Source organism: Perna viridis, chromosome 4 (genome assembly GCF_037379345.1).
Source record: "Perna viridis isolate PV_CMFRI_1.1 ecotype Kerala chromosome 4, ASM3737934v1, whole genome shotgun sequence".
NCBI classification, from domain to species: domain Eukaryota; kingdom Metazoa; phylum Mollusca; class Bivalvia; order Mytilida; family Mytilidae; genus Perna; species Perna viridis.
In genome coordinates, this window is record NC_142448.1 from 8902727 (window position 1) to 8920479 (window position 17753).

A 17753-nucleotide genomic window follows, 5' to 3' on the forward strand; every position below is an offset into this window, starting at 1 on the left:
AATACAACTCTGGACTTAAGTTTTTTTGATTTTCAGACTTTTCATTGGAAGATACAATAAACAAGGCTGGTGAAGCTTTGAATAGCTTATCTGATTCGTTCATACAGACTTTGTTAGAGGACCTTGGGATATCTCATTATCTGAGTGATAAACCTTGTAATGTGTCAGCAGACGACTTTACACCAAATTATCAGGGCTGGAAAAGAGGTATGTTTTATTGAAGCCATCCAGTGTCTCAATTATACTTATTAGATACTTGTATACAAGCTAATGCCAGATAGAAATAGAGAGAAAGAGTACCTAGAGAAATACCTGTATACCGGCTAATGTCAAGAAGAGAGTGAAATAGTAAATATGAGCATACAATGAACATATCTGCATTGTAATATATGCTATATTTCCTAGTTCAAATTTGTCTTCTAACAAGATTACACTATATTTGTAGAAATGTAGAATATGCTACCTGTATTATTGTTCAGGAATTTGTTTCATAAATATTTTTTCACTGAATGAACACAGAAGAACAAGATGGATTTCTGGGTTCTTTTCAGTATTTTTGGGACTTGTATGCAATTAGGAGGGTAGGGTTATTATGTCTTTAGTTTATCAGATTGTAGACTGAAGAAATGTGTTTTCTTTCATTGCTTTATTATATATATTTTTTTAATTGTTAAATATGAAATCTGTACATATGTTGACATACAATATAAAATATTGGTACCTTATATTGGTGTTGGTACTAAATTATGATAATTGGAGTTGTTAGTTTTTGTTAGTTTGTTTCACATATAAATCACAATGTCTTTCAATCAATATATAACATGATGATATTTCAAAAGATAATATTAGACAAGTAAATGTTTTGTCAATAGCAAATTAAGTTTTAAGAAAAAAAGTGCACATTCACAAAAATGGAAAATTAATAAATTCCAATTAAATTTGTCTGATGGTGTGTCATGTTATTAATACAATATAAATAATGGCTTGTGTTTGATGATATATGTATACTTTATGTTATAAACTGTATATTATTTTAAAAAAAATGTGAACAATTCTTCTGTCTTTTGACTTTCAAATCATATATGTGTTATGAAATCAAGTTTGTTCTACTCATCATTGAACTTTGTTCACAGTCAATTTATACATTATTTTGTAAATTTTGACAGAATGTGATGCATCATTGACATTACCACCATTGCCTGGTACAGCAGTCTGTAGATTGGAAGAAACCTGTACTGGTGTGTTCTGCTGTATGGGTGTAGACTTCCTCCATAGATCCTTCTCAGCCTATGTACAACTTGATGCTTGTAACCACTCACTCCAGTTTGGCATAGAGAAACTATCACAGGAGATAGATCTGGTTGATTACACATGGGGTAAGTTCTAGAGATGTCCTTCATTGCTTTAGATATTCTTATTTTCTACTATTTATTAACTTTTTGGAAAGAAAGATAATTCACCTGCCAATTTTCAAATGTAATGGTAGATGGAATACTATTTTATGTTCGAAGTATTTCTGAATGATAAAGAGATTGTTATTAACTATTTATTTATTATAATGGTTAAGGGGTGTGAAAAGAAGATTATTTTACTCAGAAATACACAACTGTAATAGCAAACGATGATGTTTGGTGATCTTGTTTAAAATCAAAAAGTTTTTTGTTTTACCAATTTTCAAAGACAAATTGTTTAAGAAATATAAGAAAAATAAACTGTTGTATAATTTTTCTTTAATTTAACATTACAACATGCCAATTTTTGTACTTTGATTGATAGAAGAAAAGTGATGTTCATTATCATTATAGTTGTATATATCCTCACATATGAAGTTCAGGGTATGTATGAATCACCCAGTTGTCTGTCTATGGTTGGGTCAGGTATCTAGTAAGTACCACTCTTAGGCGACTGAATGGATTTTGATGAATGTTTCATAAGAAGGTCTAAGCAGCTTATGTAGATGAACACAAAGAAGATACACTCCTTGAAATGTTCATGTTTCTCATTTTAGCGTTCGTGCATCTTTTATCGTGTGTTTAAACGCAAGGTGGGAGTGTTTGTTTAAACATGCAGTAGAAGCGTTCATTTATTTTTGTACTTTGATAATTTCCTTGATTTAACAGTTATTTTTATATTTTTTGCTATAATTCATTTATATAATTTGATTTATTTTCTTTTCTATTTTTTTCTTTCTTCATTATTTGTCAATATTATTATTTTTGGTCTTTCGTCTATCGTGCGTTTATCGTGCATTTAAACACATGATAGAAGCATTCGTTTAGCATGTATTTTGTGAGTTTTTAGTGTGCGTTTGGTTATCGTGCGTGCAGGAAACCTAAACATCTCAAGCAGTGTAACTTGTGTTAGATGCTTAGAAAGGGAAACACTACAAATTAAGGGTTGAACAAATTTAAAGTCTATTTGAAGCTGAGTATTTTCTTTGTGAACATTCATACAGTATTATCTGGAATCTAATGTATCCGTGACAGTACAATTTCACATCTAACTAGAAATCCAGTAAGATTATGTTATAAGAAGAGTACAAGAAGGATCCTTGATCTGTTTAATTCCAAATTGTACTGTAACCAATAAATGTTCAATGATTTCTTCGTAAGCCATATGTGAGTGAATGTTTTATTTTGACTTATATCTGATGGTTTCTTAATACTTGTAGGAACTGTAGAGAAAAAGTTTCTGATGAAAGTTGTTCAAGTAGAGTAAGTGATTTTTTTTTTGTTTTGAAAATTAGAGTTTGCTTTATATTTATGGTCACACAACTACATGTATTTTACAGATCAATGACCAATTACTGATTGTGGGATGACTGGCAACCAGTCGGACACTATTTTGTTTCATGGTTGATTGTTGATCTGTCATTGATTTTTTGTTTAACTCTAATTTTATTTATCTGTAAATGGTTTAAAAAAAAATATGAAACATCTCTTTCTGTTAAATACATCTATCAATTAGACGTCATATGAATCAGTAAAATACTGTTATCAATTTGTATCTGAACATTAAATATTATACATTTAATATACTGCATGTATAAATATATATTTTTGAGGGTTTCTTTTTATGTTGTGTGCTATGTAGCCGTTTCTGTCTTATTTTGCAAAAAACAATATAAAAAATTACAAAAAAAAATCAGGTCACATAATGTTAAAAGCAGATAGTCATCAGTTATATATTTCACAGATTAATGGTTGATGACAGATCACAATTACAGTTGCATTCAGGATTTATTAAATGCAACATTAGGTGGCATTTATCCCTGGTTTGATTTCCTCGAAACACCAAATAAAAAACTTGTCTAAAAGAAAAATTAAACATTAACAATTTATGAACAGGATTCTTCTCCATTACTTGCACCATTGACTGCCTGTGAATCAATGAAACACCAAACTTAATTTGTAAAGATTGAGCAAAGAAGATCAAATTTGTCAGAATGACAGTAGTAAATTTGAACATGGTGATTGAGGGCATTCCATGCTTTATGTTGCCTTTGTCTAGGAATGATAAGATGGTTATAATTAAGTATTACTTGTGTATAGTATACATGTTTTCTGATATTTATAACAGGTATATTATAGATGACATAACCTCCGACCAACAGTATCAGATATCATTGAACATTAGTATTTGTTTTGAATCCAAGAAAAGTTGTTACTTTACAATGGAAGTGTTTGACAAATACAGACTGCCTAAAATATTCTGTGACTGGGGAACTGGCTTTCATCTTCCAGGTATATTATTGTGCACACCTGCTTTTGGATTTTTTGTGTGGTTATCTTTGAAAATGTACTTTCATTTCTCAACTTAAAAATTAAAATTATATTTTTGAATCTAGATTCTTATTTCAAGTTGCACAATTTTAGCAAATGTCCATTTGCAACGAGTGTCAATTCTTTCATTAGTTAATTAATATTTGTGTATTTTATGCAAAAATTCAAATACTTTGAATTTGACCTGCCCAAAAATCATTGACTCTAAAATATTATTAGAGACAAAGCATTAGCAGCATCCTATTTATGAAGGGATTTGAAACATGAGTTAGAAATAATTAGAAAGTGATTGATTGATATTTTTCACACTGGACTTGCATAGTCTTACTTGTAGCAATTATTAACACAGCTGTTCAATTCCAGAAAATAATGTTTACCCTGAGCTTGCACAAGTTTTTTTTCTAATTAAAATTGCTAAATATGATATGTTTTGGAAAGTATGTATTCTGAGGCTTCCTGGTTTTGAATGTGTATATATATTAACATGATGTTCTAAACAAATTACTTCATGTCTCTTAGGCAAAGCATAAGATTATATTTAAATTACACAGATTTCCAGAAAAATAAATAAAGATAGCCTTGTGTTCTTATTTGCTTTCTGGGTTTAAAAAAAAAACCTTGTGTTCTTATTTGCTTTCTGGGTTTAAAAAAAAAAAACAGTCATTAATGAACAACATAGTAGAGACCAATGAACTTTTCTTTAACTGAAAATGTAATGTGTGAGTTTAAGACCTCTCTTCTCAGTTTGTATTATTTTATAACTTTCTTCCTTCACTGTTTTTTTTTTTTTTTTTTTAGGTTTTTCCTTTACAAAATTCCTAGAGGAACAGAAGCAGTCTTTAACAAATCAGCTACCAGCTGCTGTCACACAGTTATTAGTAGATCGACTTGGATTAGCTGACTTTCTTCTATCAACTCCATGTGTAGTTCAGACTGATTCATTCAAAAATGGTGAGACTTCATTTTCAGATCGTTAAACACAAACCAGTAACATATTGTTTTAATGAAATGCAGCTAAGATTTGTGTAGTGTATAAAATCTAATACTTCGTTCTGCACTTGTCCCCATTTTACAATATGTAACATTTATAATGAAATTACATTGTGATATATTAACATCATGCACTAGCCTTCAGTAAACAAAGTGAATTTTCTTTTGTACATATGTCCTTTATTATAGCTAGAAAAATGTTTCAAACATTGAAAAATCATTGAGATTTTTCTTAAAATGGATCTAAAAAGAACATCAGGTCAGAATTTACTCTTGAAATCAAAGTTTGTTTAATAAATCAAATTCTTTCTCATGTGAAATTTTAAAAGATTCAAAATTTTGTTGTCATCAACTATATTGTCAATCCAAATGATATCAAGTTACCAATAATGATTTTTAGACCATGCCACAAATGTGTTATCCCATCCATTTAAATTAACAGGTATATGTCCATTTTAATGTTCTCCCCTTATCATTTTTCAAACTGCACAATTGAAATTCAGGTCAAGTTTAGTTTTCCACTCAAAACCATTTATAGGTCTGTAAGCATGCTGATTTAATACTGTCCCTATCCATTATAACTTTTGAACCTATAAAAGAATTGTATAAAACTTAGTCTAGAACTATTCCTTAAATATATGAAATACATATAAAGTTAGGTTTTTAAGTACTTTTCTTTTTTGTAATGTTGTTTTAACTTTTGCCAATCCCCTTTTTATGGCTTTGATTTTTTTTATGTGTCTACTTTGTTTCCCTTATTTTGGCAATATACTATAATGGTACCCATTAGATGTCCTATTTTTTTGTGACACATCACCAAGTGTTGTTGGAATTTAGAGCTAGACTTGTTTTTGTTTGCAGCATTCTTTCAGTTGTATTGTTTACTGTGAAATATGTTGTATTTTAGAATGTCCAAGAAGTTTGCTTAGCCTGACTTTACCATCCTCAGTATCATGTACAATACCATCCAGCTGCTCTACTCTCTCCTGTTGTATGAATGTCCCCCTGATCAATAAAGCGATCTACTCCGAGATAGAAATAGATCCCTGTACTTACACCATGTCCTTCACTATTGAAAAACTGCATGTGGAGACATCATTGCTGAAATATTCTTGGGGTGATACAATAAGATTCTCCCTACAGGGTGGAGTTGTTCTGAAGTAAGAAACTTTCAAAAGATTACAGTTACATCTATTTAAAAGGGATACTATAAAAAATGAATTAAGAAATACTTTAAAAGACTAAAATGGCAAAATGATTGTAAAATGAAGTTGAAACTAATGGCAGAAATGAATAAACACATTAACGACATGAATCATGAATAAAACATGAATAAACACATTTGTAACAGGAAACATGAATAAAACATGAATGGACACATTAGTAACATGTAACATGAATAAATGCATTAGTCATGTGAAACATGAATAAATGCATTAGTCACATGACACATGAATAAATGCATTAGTCACATGAAACATGAATAAAGGCAATAGTCACATGAATTATGAACAAAACATGAATAAACACATTAGTCACATGACACGTGAAGAAATGCATCAGTCACATGAATCATGAACAAAAACATGAGTAGCAGATTGATATTGAAATTACTGTATGCACTTTTTGTTACAGAGCAAGAATTTTTAACCTGAAGGGAGAAAAAATGTTGATGGTTGATCTAAGTTTTCTTGTTTGTCTGGAGCAGAATGACCCAGATAATTGTGTTGTAGATCTACCAATTCTAACTAATGCCAAGCTTAATAAACCTTTATGCAACTGGGACAATGGATTTCTGCAGACAGGTTTGTTTTTTTTTCCCTCAAATATTCATGTTGAAAAGCTCTTACCTTACCTTTTATTGCACCATATTTAATTATATTTTCATAGTAAAGAGAAATCAATGGAACCAAGGTTATAGCAGTAGTAAAAAATGTAATCCAGGGACAAAGACCAGACATGGAAAACAAACATACACAACAAAGAACATAAAGTAACTAAAATAATACATACAAAGTAACAAAAGTAAATGAACAACTCGGACTCCACTAAAAAAACTGGGAGCATGGACCAGTTGTTCCGGTAGGGTAAGCATCCTTTGGTTTTCTAGGAACACCCACAGAGTTGCTCATAAAGTCATGTCTGGGGTAGAAGAAAGAGGAAAGGAAAACAATGACACCTTGAACAAAAAGTTTTCACGGTGCAGATGGATACACCGTCACGATCCAGCAGTTCATGATGAGGACCATAAACTTCTGTAAAGATGACTTCAATCTTGCAGCAACATAGTCCTGTTCTAGAAGCTTAATTGTAAGAAGTCTAGTGTGATACAAAAAAAGTCTGCATAGTTATGGCAAGCTCTGGTATAATATGTGGGTTGTGATATGAAAACACCATACGCAGGTGCTGAAGGGATGTTGTCACTGATGAAAGGGAAGTTGACAATACGAAATGAAAAGTCCCCATCACGTTTTTTTGTTTAGTTTGGTCAGTAGTTTTCCTTTACCATTAATCTTTAAGTTCAGGTCAAGATATGAGGCTGAAAATAGAAGAAAATCTATAAATGGTAGAAATTGTCTATACGAGATATTCATGCAAATATATTACATACCAGACCCTAGTTGGTCAGCATATATCTGTTGTACAAAAGTTATCTTTAGGAATAGTCTGGTACAATCTATACAAGTTATCCAGGGGATTAAGTTTTGAACCCATGTGGTTAATATAAGGAATAAGAAAACATAAAAAAAATAGACCACAATTTTATACTTTAAAAAGAGTAATCAAGGGAACCAAAGTTAAAGCGGAAATCAAAAGAATGTAATCCAGGGACAAAGACCAGACGTGAAAAACAGACATATACAACAAAGAACATAAAGTAACTAAAATTATACATACAAAGTAACAAAAGTTCCACTAAGAACTGGGAGGGTTTTTTTTTGTTTTTTTTTTTTAAATCTCTATTTTTTTCATATTGTCTGAGGTAATTATAATTTATTAAGATAGTGTTCCATTACATAGATAGAGCCAGAGCAGAGCAAATTCTGAGAAAAATTCTGAACCTTTTCATGTTTCAGTGAGTTGTTGGCCAGAAATAACTCTGTGCAGATAACTAACTATCTATCTATCTATCTATCTAGATAGATAGATATAAACTTTGTAATGCCAATTTTCAAGTGTCAAAGATCCATGGGTGGCCCTGAACTGGCATGTTTCATCCTGGTTGGATTGTTGTCTTCTTGTATTCACCATATCCATTCTCGTTATATTTACTGTTTACCCTTCTGATCCTATAGTTCATGTTACATTGTCACAATTTCTTGGCTTTTACACAGTCTGAAGTAGAAGTTTAACTGATACATTTTTTAATAGGTTTCTCCCTTACAAGCTGGTTGTCTAACAACAGCATTGTAGATACAGGGACTCTACAGGAAGTCTTTGTCACACAGTTACTGAACACATTGGGCGTATCAGATTACATGAAAGAAAAGAAATGTGACAGGACAAAAACTCCATATCATCCTATTAACAACAGAGGATGGAACACAGAAAGTAAGTCATGTATAGTGTTAAAACTGTCTCTAATATCTGTATTCAATTATTAAGTATATTTGATTTTTCTTTGGATTGAGTTCGACAGTTTTGAAAAGAGAAAGAAGTTAGTACTCTGTTTATGTTAAATTCTCTTGAAGTCTTAATCCTGAAGTGTATTTCTTTGAAACATTTCAGAATGTAATAGATCAGTTGAGATACCCATCACCTTACTCCCAGAAACTTCATGCTACCTGACAGATACCTGTACAGGTGTGGATTGTTGTGTACAGATAGACAAACTAGGAATGTCAGTTAATGTCTATATACACCTAGACACCTGTCACAATAATTTTACAGTTGGTATAGAGAAATTTAGATACACCACCACCATCTTTGATATAGAATTTGGTGTTGTTCAGACATTCTCCATGATGGGATTTGTCAAGATAAGGTATTATATTGTAATTTTGCATTGAATATATCTATAATAACTGATTATAAGTTATTTCAATTTGTTTTAAAAGGAATAACAAGGCGATATAGTAATGCTGTCCATCCTTATATTAGTCTTATCTAACTTATCTAACACCATGGTGAAATCTCTAAAACGAAGTCAGTAAAATTTTGTATTTATTAATATATTGAGCATATTGATGTCCCTGGTCAGAAAGTTTTTTTTTATTACATGCCTTGTTGGGATATATTATGGTATATCATTAATTACCCTTCTTCCATTTTGGGGGAAGTTGATTAGCTATTAATGTGAACTACCTTTAATTATCATTAATCCTATTTTGCATTAAATACTTATTGGCAAAAAAATACTGAAGAGTCAGCAGTGGGATGATTTAAATAAGTCAAAATTCTAAAGCACATGGCCGTAACATGAACATATGAAACTGAGACATTCTGCACACACAATGTATTAAACCAAATAAAAAAGATTACATAAAAACTGAAGATAATGAAAATAAGACATCACACAAAAAATAAGACACTAGCAATATGAACTCCCAAAAGTGACATCAGGTCCTCTCGAAGGGTAAACATGTCCTGCTCCACCAGTGGCAGAATGAGAAGTAGATGAGATTGGTTGAAAGTATACATTGGATTGCAAAAAATGACCATTGTCAATAATTGTTTTCAGATGGCTGACTGATTATAAAGTTTTATATTGTCTAAAAAGAAAGTATTAATTTGAACCTTGCTATTTTTTCTAGTTATAAAGTTGATGAATTCTACAATGAAGGGCTATACATTGTCAGTTTAAATATTAGTGTGTGTTTTGAGGCTAATGGTCCCTGTTCTCTGGACATGGTTATCCTTAGCAATGCCAAGCTACCAATTCCTCTGTGTAACTTTGGACAAGGATTCCCAAGTAAGTTATCCATGTAATCATTTGAATAATTAGGCATCTTAATTTCTTCTACAAATTGTCATGCTCCATTTGTGACCTTGATCAATGATCTTTTTTCAATGTTGATGTACAAGCCTTGAAAACTCAGTTACTTATGCTTGATTATATGCAAAAAGGAATTTTTTTCTTGTATTTTCTTTTTTTCCAAATCTATGTCTTTGTCTTTGTTTTTGTTCCACTGAACTCAAAACAAAACTTATTTACATTCTTTAACTGTCCAAATACCATTTAGAGCATTTCATTCTGTTGATAGAATTTTGTACTATTTACTTCCAAATTAGTATTAGATAGCAATGCAGTTATAGCTCTGACTTGTTTATTTAACTAGGTGTATCTTTATCCAAGTGGTTAGATGAACTAAGTATAGACCCTGGACAACAATTACAGGACTATGTTGTAGATCTGTTAATGGAGAAACTTGGTATTGCTGGATATTTACAGAGTCCACAATGTCAGGCTGCTTTATACAGCCCAAGAAGTAATGGCTGGAACATTGGAGGTTTGTAGAATATAAAAAACATCAGTAACATACTACATTTCCATTTTTATCCCCCACAACACGTCGTGAGGGGACATGGAAATGCTGGGCATCCTCTCACATATTCTGCACTTTTTTTGTAATGCTTTGACCAAATAAGTTTGTTTTTGGTGTGTGGCCTTATTATGAGCAGTTACAGATTAAATTTGACTTTGGTTACAGTTGAATGATTTTTACGGAAGTTACAGCCCTTTGACTTCGTAAATTTCAGTGAATTTTAAGTTTTCCACACTTTTTTTTGCAGGGGACTTTGGAATGCTGTTCTTTTATAGAATACATTTATCTATAGAATAGCATGTACTAGAATATATCCAAATAATGTGCATTTATTGTAAAGATGAAATGCATACCCTAATGTTTTCATTCTGTCAGTTTTTTTTTCAGTTTTTTTTCATGATCAAATGTATTTAATATTGCCAATTTTTTAGTGAAGTGTGGAATTTGTTGTGCCATTCATGTATGATGTCATAACATACTGTTGAGTGGGCAAGTGCTGTACTGTACTCAACGTCAGTTCAAGCCCATTTTTGATTTAACCATAATTTTCTTCAGTCGTTCTTTTATTGAGGCAGTGTTGTCTTACTTCTTATGTGTTATGCATTTCTCAATTTATGAAAACCAAACATTAGTACTTACGACTCATATGAACAATCAAAATGAATTTATAATTCCTAAAGAGAAATTCCATTGTAATTCCGCCATTTTTGTTGCTTAGTGCCAATTGTTGACAAAACACTGATAATTGTATTTTTTTTTTATTTCTGTGTTGACAAAAATGTAATTTCTCATGAATTTGAAAATAAACAATTACTTAGTAGGACAGATGACCTTCAGAAGAATTTTTGACACAAAATAATGCAGTAATCAGATTTGAACAATTCACATTTCAGGGTACGAGTGTATAAACATATATTGAAAATATACATGTTCTGTATTTTAGCTTGTCCAGCAGATCTCCAGTTACCAACATTGCCTTCCAACATGGTATGTCATATTCCTGATTTCTGTACAGGGGTAAAGTGCTGTATCAATATACCACTGTTGGGCAGGTCGATTGAGTTCCACGTTTTTATTGATATCTGTAACCTGAAGCTCAGCATTGGTTTGGAAAACCTTGTGGTCAACAAGTCATTGTCTGACTACAACTTTGACACAGAAGATAAAATATCCCTAGGCAGTTTAGCTTATCTAAGGTACTGATATCTGAATGTTAAGCTGAGTGATTCTGCTTTACTTCAAACCTTTCTCTTATCGTTATTATTTCTACAGTTATATTGTTCAATTAATGTTGGTTCAAGGTTTTCACTTACACACAACATTTCTTCATTATAACTATATTCAGAAATGGGAAAAATAAACATGTAAAAAAATTATTTTGAAAGCCAGTTTGTGCATCTTTTACAGTAACTTTGCAGAAATTCCACAATTTTATGATAAAACTATTTATAGGTACTCCATAGAAGATTTAAAAGCAGAAAAGATGCTGTCTTTTACTCTACAGTTGGATATTTGTTTTGAGCCTGGAGCAGACTGTCGATATTCTTATACTGTGTTAGATGGGTATAAAATCTCTAAACAACCATGTGATTGGTCAAATGGATTTGTCAAACCAAGTATGTAAATGAAAATTTCATATCTTGATGACTGAATTTCCTGTTTCCAAACTTAAATAGTTTCTAGATTAAGGCAGTTAATTGCTGTTAGTTCACATCTTTTGACTAAGTTTGAATTGCAAAAAAAAATCCATCTTTGAAATTATAGAATTGGAATGATAAACGCACACAAATAAAATTAATTTTTAATTTTACCATATTGAGTACCTAGTAACTTCATGGTTATTAAAAGATGTCACATAATGACTGTATTGTCTGTACATGACATCTCTATCAATGTTACTAGAATTGTAGTTTAGTATGTTTGCTACCTTATAGTTTATAGTGAATTATTCTTGAAACCTTCACATCACCATACTGTTTATAAAATACTTAATTGGTTTAGGAACTTTAATTGCCAGTCTTAGATTTGTTTGACTTTAGCATTAGAATGAAGGATGACTATCAAATTGATGATGAACAAATTCAATGCAGTTTCCTCTTAATTTTACACTGAAATCAAAATCCCATTTATGTTACACTTTAGACTTCAAAATTGTCACCTGGTTGACAGAACATGGGCTTCCAACTAATATACCTCATCTGACTGAATTACTGGCTGATAAACTGTTAGAGGATTTGGGTATAGCCGAGTACCTTCAGGAACCAACTTGTAATATAGCAGCATACCATACTAACAACCATGGATGGGAATCAGGTAATAATTACTTGGGCTGGTATAGTTTAAGAAAAAGAATGATGTTTTCCAAAAATATGAAGAATTATTTTCATTTTTAGCTCACCTGGCTCAAACAGCCATGTGACCTATTGCAATCACTTGGCATCCATCGTCATCATCATTCTCGTAAACAATTTTTAAAAACTTCTCCTCTGACACTGCCTGACCAATTAGAACCAAACTTGGTATGAATGTTCCCTAGGGTGTTCTGCATAGAAATGATGTAGGGATTTTTTTATCTTTCGAAGAACATGGCCCCCATTTCTAAAACATTTTCTTGTTAATCTGTTAAGCCATGTTGAGTTATTGCCCTTTTCGACTGTTTTGTTTTTGTTTTTGTTTTTGTTTTGTTTTTTCTATTTTTAATGTTATTACTTTGAAAAATTCTCTCCTCAGAAACTACTGGACAGAATTTAATGAAAATTGATATGATTGTTCCTTAGGTATGAGCGTAACGAATTTTTATCCAAGAAAAAAGCATGGCTGCTTTTACATAAATAGAATGTTGCTCATCAAACAAGTGAGCTATTGATGCTTTTTAGAGCCTCTAGTTCATTTTATTTAATTTGTTTCCTTTTCTCCACTGCAAATCTGGGCTTAGAAATATTGGGCCTCCATCCATCACACTAAGTAAATATTCTCATACCTACATTTTCTGATATTGATTAAATATATACATAAGGTTACTGCCATGAATCTACCTGATATGAGAATCATTAAAACATTTGAAATTTTAGAAACTTTAGTTTTACTAAAGGCTGCACATGAGGCATGATAGTAGAACATGTGACCTAAAATTAAATAATGCATGAAAAAACATTTGCAATAAAGATTGTTAAATGCAGATGCTAGTTGAACATTTATGATTGCAATGAAGATTGGTGAATGCAGATGAAAATTGAATATTTCATATCAATGAACAAATATTATTTAAATATAGACATAACAATTTTGCTTACGTACTAACAATGTTTCTGATATTGGCAGGTATAAATTTATGTCTGTCTTTTAAAAAAATAGTGAACAACTCAGAACAGATTACCAGCATACACTCCTTGAAACATTTACATTTCCCATTTTAGTGTTCATGCATCATTTAATGTGCGTTCACATATTGTTTTGTGTTTGTTTAGAAGCAGTTGTTTAAATCCACAATGGGAGTGTTGGTTTTTGCACGATATGTGCGTTCGTTTAAAAGCACGAGACAAGTGTTCCTGTTAATGCACGCTTTGAGTGTTTGTTTAAACACAAGATAGAAGCATTTTTGTAAATGTACAATGGGAGTGTTCATTTTAACACATGTTACAAGCATTAATTTATTTTTGTACATTCATTTTTTAAATCTATTTTGTATTTTTTCTTTCCTCATTAATTGTAGATATTGTTAATTTTCATTGTTTCTCTAATGTTTGTTTATACACAATGAGCGTTCATATATTGTGCATTTAAACATATGGGTTTGATGTTTCTTGTGCGTCTAGGTATCTTGGGTAAGGGAAACCTAAACATCTCAAGGAGTGTATATTGTGATAGTTATTTCCCTTATAATTGAAATGTTTTAAAACTATTTTGTTAATGCTCTAATTATGACTTCATTTTCTGGAGGAATTCAATGAAATATATTTCAGAGGTTACCGGCATATATCTTTCTGACAAGTCAAAACTCCCAACAATAACCATTTTAGTACTATGATGGTTAACTTTCTTGGAAAATGAAATTTATTTTTCAAAATTTGTGTTAAATGGTTAAGTTTTAATCTACATCTCTTACCACTGATTAAAACATCTATTATTGTCTAGAGACCCAAGTGGTAAAGAAATAAGGGTTTCATGCCTGCGTTCCCAACAGAATTGGATGAAATTTATTCACAATGTAACAATAAGGAATCTTTTTGACAAGTTTATCATGGGACATGGATTACTGTTTTTTTTTTATTAAGTAATATATATATTTGTGCTTGTGGCTTTCTACTTCATTAGACGAACTGTTTATACTCTGACAGCATCCCGTATACGAATTAAAATGAAAATTAAATTCAAGATGAAGCTTTCCCATTGGACCATTAGATATAGAATCTGATGCTGGTTAATCTGGCTACCTGGTGTTTATGTTTCATCAATCTTGTGATGATTGAAACCTTATAAATTTTTGAAAAAAATATGTGTAATTGTAATTTGTAAACAATGCATTACTTTGAAGCCAATATGATAAAATTATTTAATTTTTTTTTCTGTAAGGAAATTTTTAAAATCAATTCAATCAAACAAATGGGTTGTGAGTAAAATTGTTATGAATATTTTGTTTGATCAATACCAGATAATTTATACTGAAGACAACTCAAGGTTAAAACTACATTTTTATCAACAAGGGGATCAGGCTGAAGTATAGTATAATCTGGTCATAAATTTTGTTTCAGAATGTCCATCAGCTGTATTACCAAATCTTCCAGGGGATGTTGTGTGTCATCTTGATTCTACCTGTACCTCTGTTACCTGTTGTGCACCTGTCAGTTTAATCAACAGAAACATTGAATTTTTAGTAACAATAGACCCATGCAACTATACCTTTATCCTGCAGATAGAGAAATATCAGTTTGATTTTTCACTGTATGAAACTGACTTGAATGTTGAGAAGGAATTTCACATTGGCAGAGTTGTTGAAATTGAGTAAGTTATACTGTACTTTCTTCCGTGTGCACATTTTCAAAGCAGAAACATCTATGTACCTTTTAAATCTTTCCAAAACAATTATTTGATCATGCAAACAAAATAGTATGAAACTTTCACAGATTCTTCATTTGCACCTCCTATTTTTGTTTTTTTTTCCATCTGACTGATTTTTAGGGTTTACTGATGCAAGATATTGTCATTTGTAGACCAAGGGGGGTGGACCTTCTTCTAATCTGCATCTCTTCTGAAACCTCTAAATGGAATTTGATGGAACTTTCAGATTATGTATTACATGATGCAATTGTGCACCTTCTATTTTGTTTTTCCATCTGAATTCTTAAATCGCTTATTGGGTATTCTATATGCATTCTGGGAATGGACGTGGAGGTATCACCAAGTGAGCTTTGCACACAGTATTTCTAGTTCATATTATATTACAGTTTAGTTTATGACTACAGATGTCTTCAATATTTTTATACCCCATGCAACGAAGTTGAAAAGGATATAATGTTTTTGACCTGTCCATCATCAGTTTTCCTGACTTTTTTTCTAAATGCTTGCAGTTATTGACATGATTTTTGGTATGTAAATTCACCATGATAAGTTACAGGTCAAGGTAAACTTTTGTTGGGCTCCAATGATTTTTACTGAAATTATGGGCCTTGAATTTAGCAAAATTCACAAAAATAACAGTTTTCTGGACTTTTTTTCTAAACACTTGCAGATATTGACATGATTTTGGTATATAAGTTCACCATGATATGTTACAGGTCAAGTTTAAGTTTTGTTCCGCTCTGATGATTTTTACCGAAATTACAGGCCTAGAACTTGGGAAAATTAACAGAAAAAAAAGTTTTGTGGACTTTTTTCTAAACGCTTGCAGATTTTGACATGATTTTTGGTATGTAATTTCACTGTGATAAGTTACAGATCAAGTGTGCGTTTTATTCCGCTCTGATGATTTTTACCAAAATTATGGGCCTTGAACTTAGCAAAATTCACAGAAATAACAGTTTTCCTGACTTTTTTTCTAATTGTTTGCAGATATTGACATGATTTTTAGTACAGAAATTGAACATGATAAGTTACAGGACAGTTTGTAGTTGGTTCCACTTCAATGATTTTTACCAAAATTACAGGCCTTGAACTTAGCTAAATTCACAGAAATAACTGTTTTTACAGACTTTTTTTTTCTAAACGCTTGCAGATTATGACATGATTTGTGTTTTTTATCGGGTCCTTTTACATGTATTTCTCATACAAACAAATTTATTTGAGTATCCAAAATGGGGAGGTGTAGGGTATGTGAGCGTGCTCACTAAGGTTCTTTAATTTATCATATAGAACTTAAGGTCCTTAATATTTTTCATCAACTTCCAGTTACAAGATAAGTGATATGCCTGGACAGGAAGTTTTCTTTGTGGACATGAGTATTAAAGTGTGTTTTAATGATGGTGGACCATGTATAGTAGAAGCCACTGTCTTTTCTGGTACCAAGTTACCTAAAGTAGGATGTGCTTTGAAGAAAGGTTTTATCCATCAAGGTAGGTCATGATTTAAAGATTTTTTTTTTTAGCTCACCTTGCTGAAAGGCCATGCATGTGAGCTATTGCCGTCACTATATATCTGTTGTTGTCATTTGTGCACTTTTTCAAACATCATCTCCTCTGAACCTACTTGACAGATTGTAACCAAACTTAGCAGGGTATATTTCCCAATCATTGTATATGGATTTTTGATGTTGCAAAAAACATGGCAGCTGTTACTAAAAATAGACCATAGGGATCAAATTGCAGAATTTTGTAAATATCTCAAAAACAGTTGGATTTAGCTAAAATCTGGCTGGAGGTAAAATTGTTCAGCACGATGAGATGGATGTATGCCAAAATTTTCAGAATAATCCATTGACAGATGAGTGAGTTGTGGGTTTTTTTCCCAAATTTTACATTTCCAACTTAAATTTGAAATTCTTGTTCTGAAACTACCGGATGGATTGTAACCAAACTTAGCATGAATGTTATGTAGAACATCTTTCCTCATTAATTGTCGATATTGTTAATTTTCATTGTTTCTCTAATGTTTGTTTATACACAATGAGCGTTCATATATTGTGCAGTTTTTAGTGGAGTCTGAGTTTGCTTTTGTTACTTTGTATGTATGATTTTAGTTACTTTATGTTTTTTGTTGTGTATGTCTGGTCTTTGTCCCTGGATTACATTATTACATTCTTTTGATTACTGCTATAACCTTGGTTCCCTTGATTACTCTTTAACAATCTGTGGGTGGAGAATTTTTATCTTGCGAAAAACATGGCTGCCATTTTTAAAAAATAGACCATAGGGGTCAAATTGCAGAATTTTGCTCAGAACTCAAAAACAGTTGGGTTTAGCTAAAATCTGGAAGGGAGTAAAATTGTTCATTATGATGGGATTGACCTATGCCTAAATTTTCAGAAAGATCCATTGACGGATGAACGAGTTGTTGGTCCTGA

At 31.5% G+C, this 17753-nt stretch overlaps 1 protein-coding gene across 2 annotated transcripts in view; it reads left to right on the top strand.

The window, feature by feature from the left end:
* LOC148618746 (uncharacterized) overlaps positions 1-17753 on the top strand; it is a 230942-nt gene that overhangs the window by 99015 nt on the left and 114174 nt on the right. For both annotated transcript variants that reach the window (XM_088577926.1, XM_088577925.1), the window contains exons 73-88: positions 37-207; positions 1167-1376; positions 2672-2714; positions 3580-3743; positions 4581-4733; positions 5680-5932; positions 6408-6577; positions 8145-8324; positions 8502-8757; positions 9527-9684; positions 10052-10222; positions 11202-11454; positions 11711-11874; positions 12401-12571; positions 15010-15259; positions 16643-16806. In XM_088577926.1, the coding sequence (XP_088434052.1) occupies positions 37-207; positions 1167-1376; positions 2672-2714; positions 3580-3743; positions 4581-4733; positions 5680-5932; positions 6408-6577; positions 8145-8324; positions 8502-8757; positions 9527-9684; positions 10052-10222; positions 11202-11454; positions 11711-11874; positions 12401-12571; positions 15010-15259; positions 16643-16806 (2931 nt within the window). The remainder of the gene's footprint in view (positions 1-36; positions 208-1166; positions 1377-2671; positions 2715-3579; positions 3744-4580; positions 4734-5679; positions 5933-6407; positions 6578-8144; positions 8325-8501; positions 8758-9526; positions 9685-10051; positions 10223-11201; positions 11455-11710; positions 11875-12400; positions 12572-15009; positions 15260-16642; positions 16807-17753) is intronic.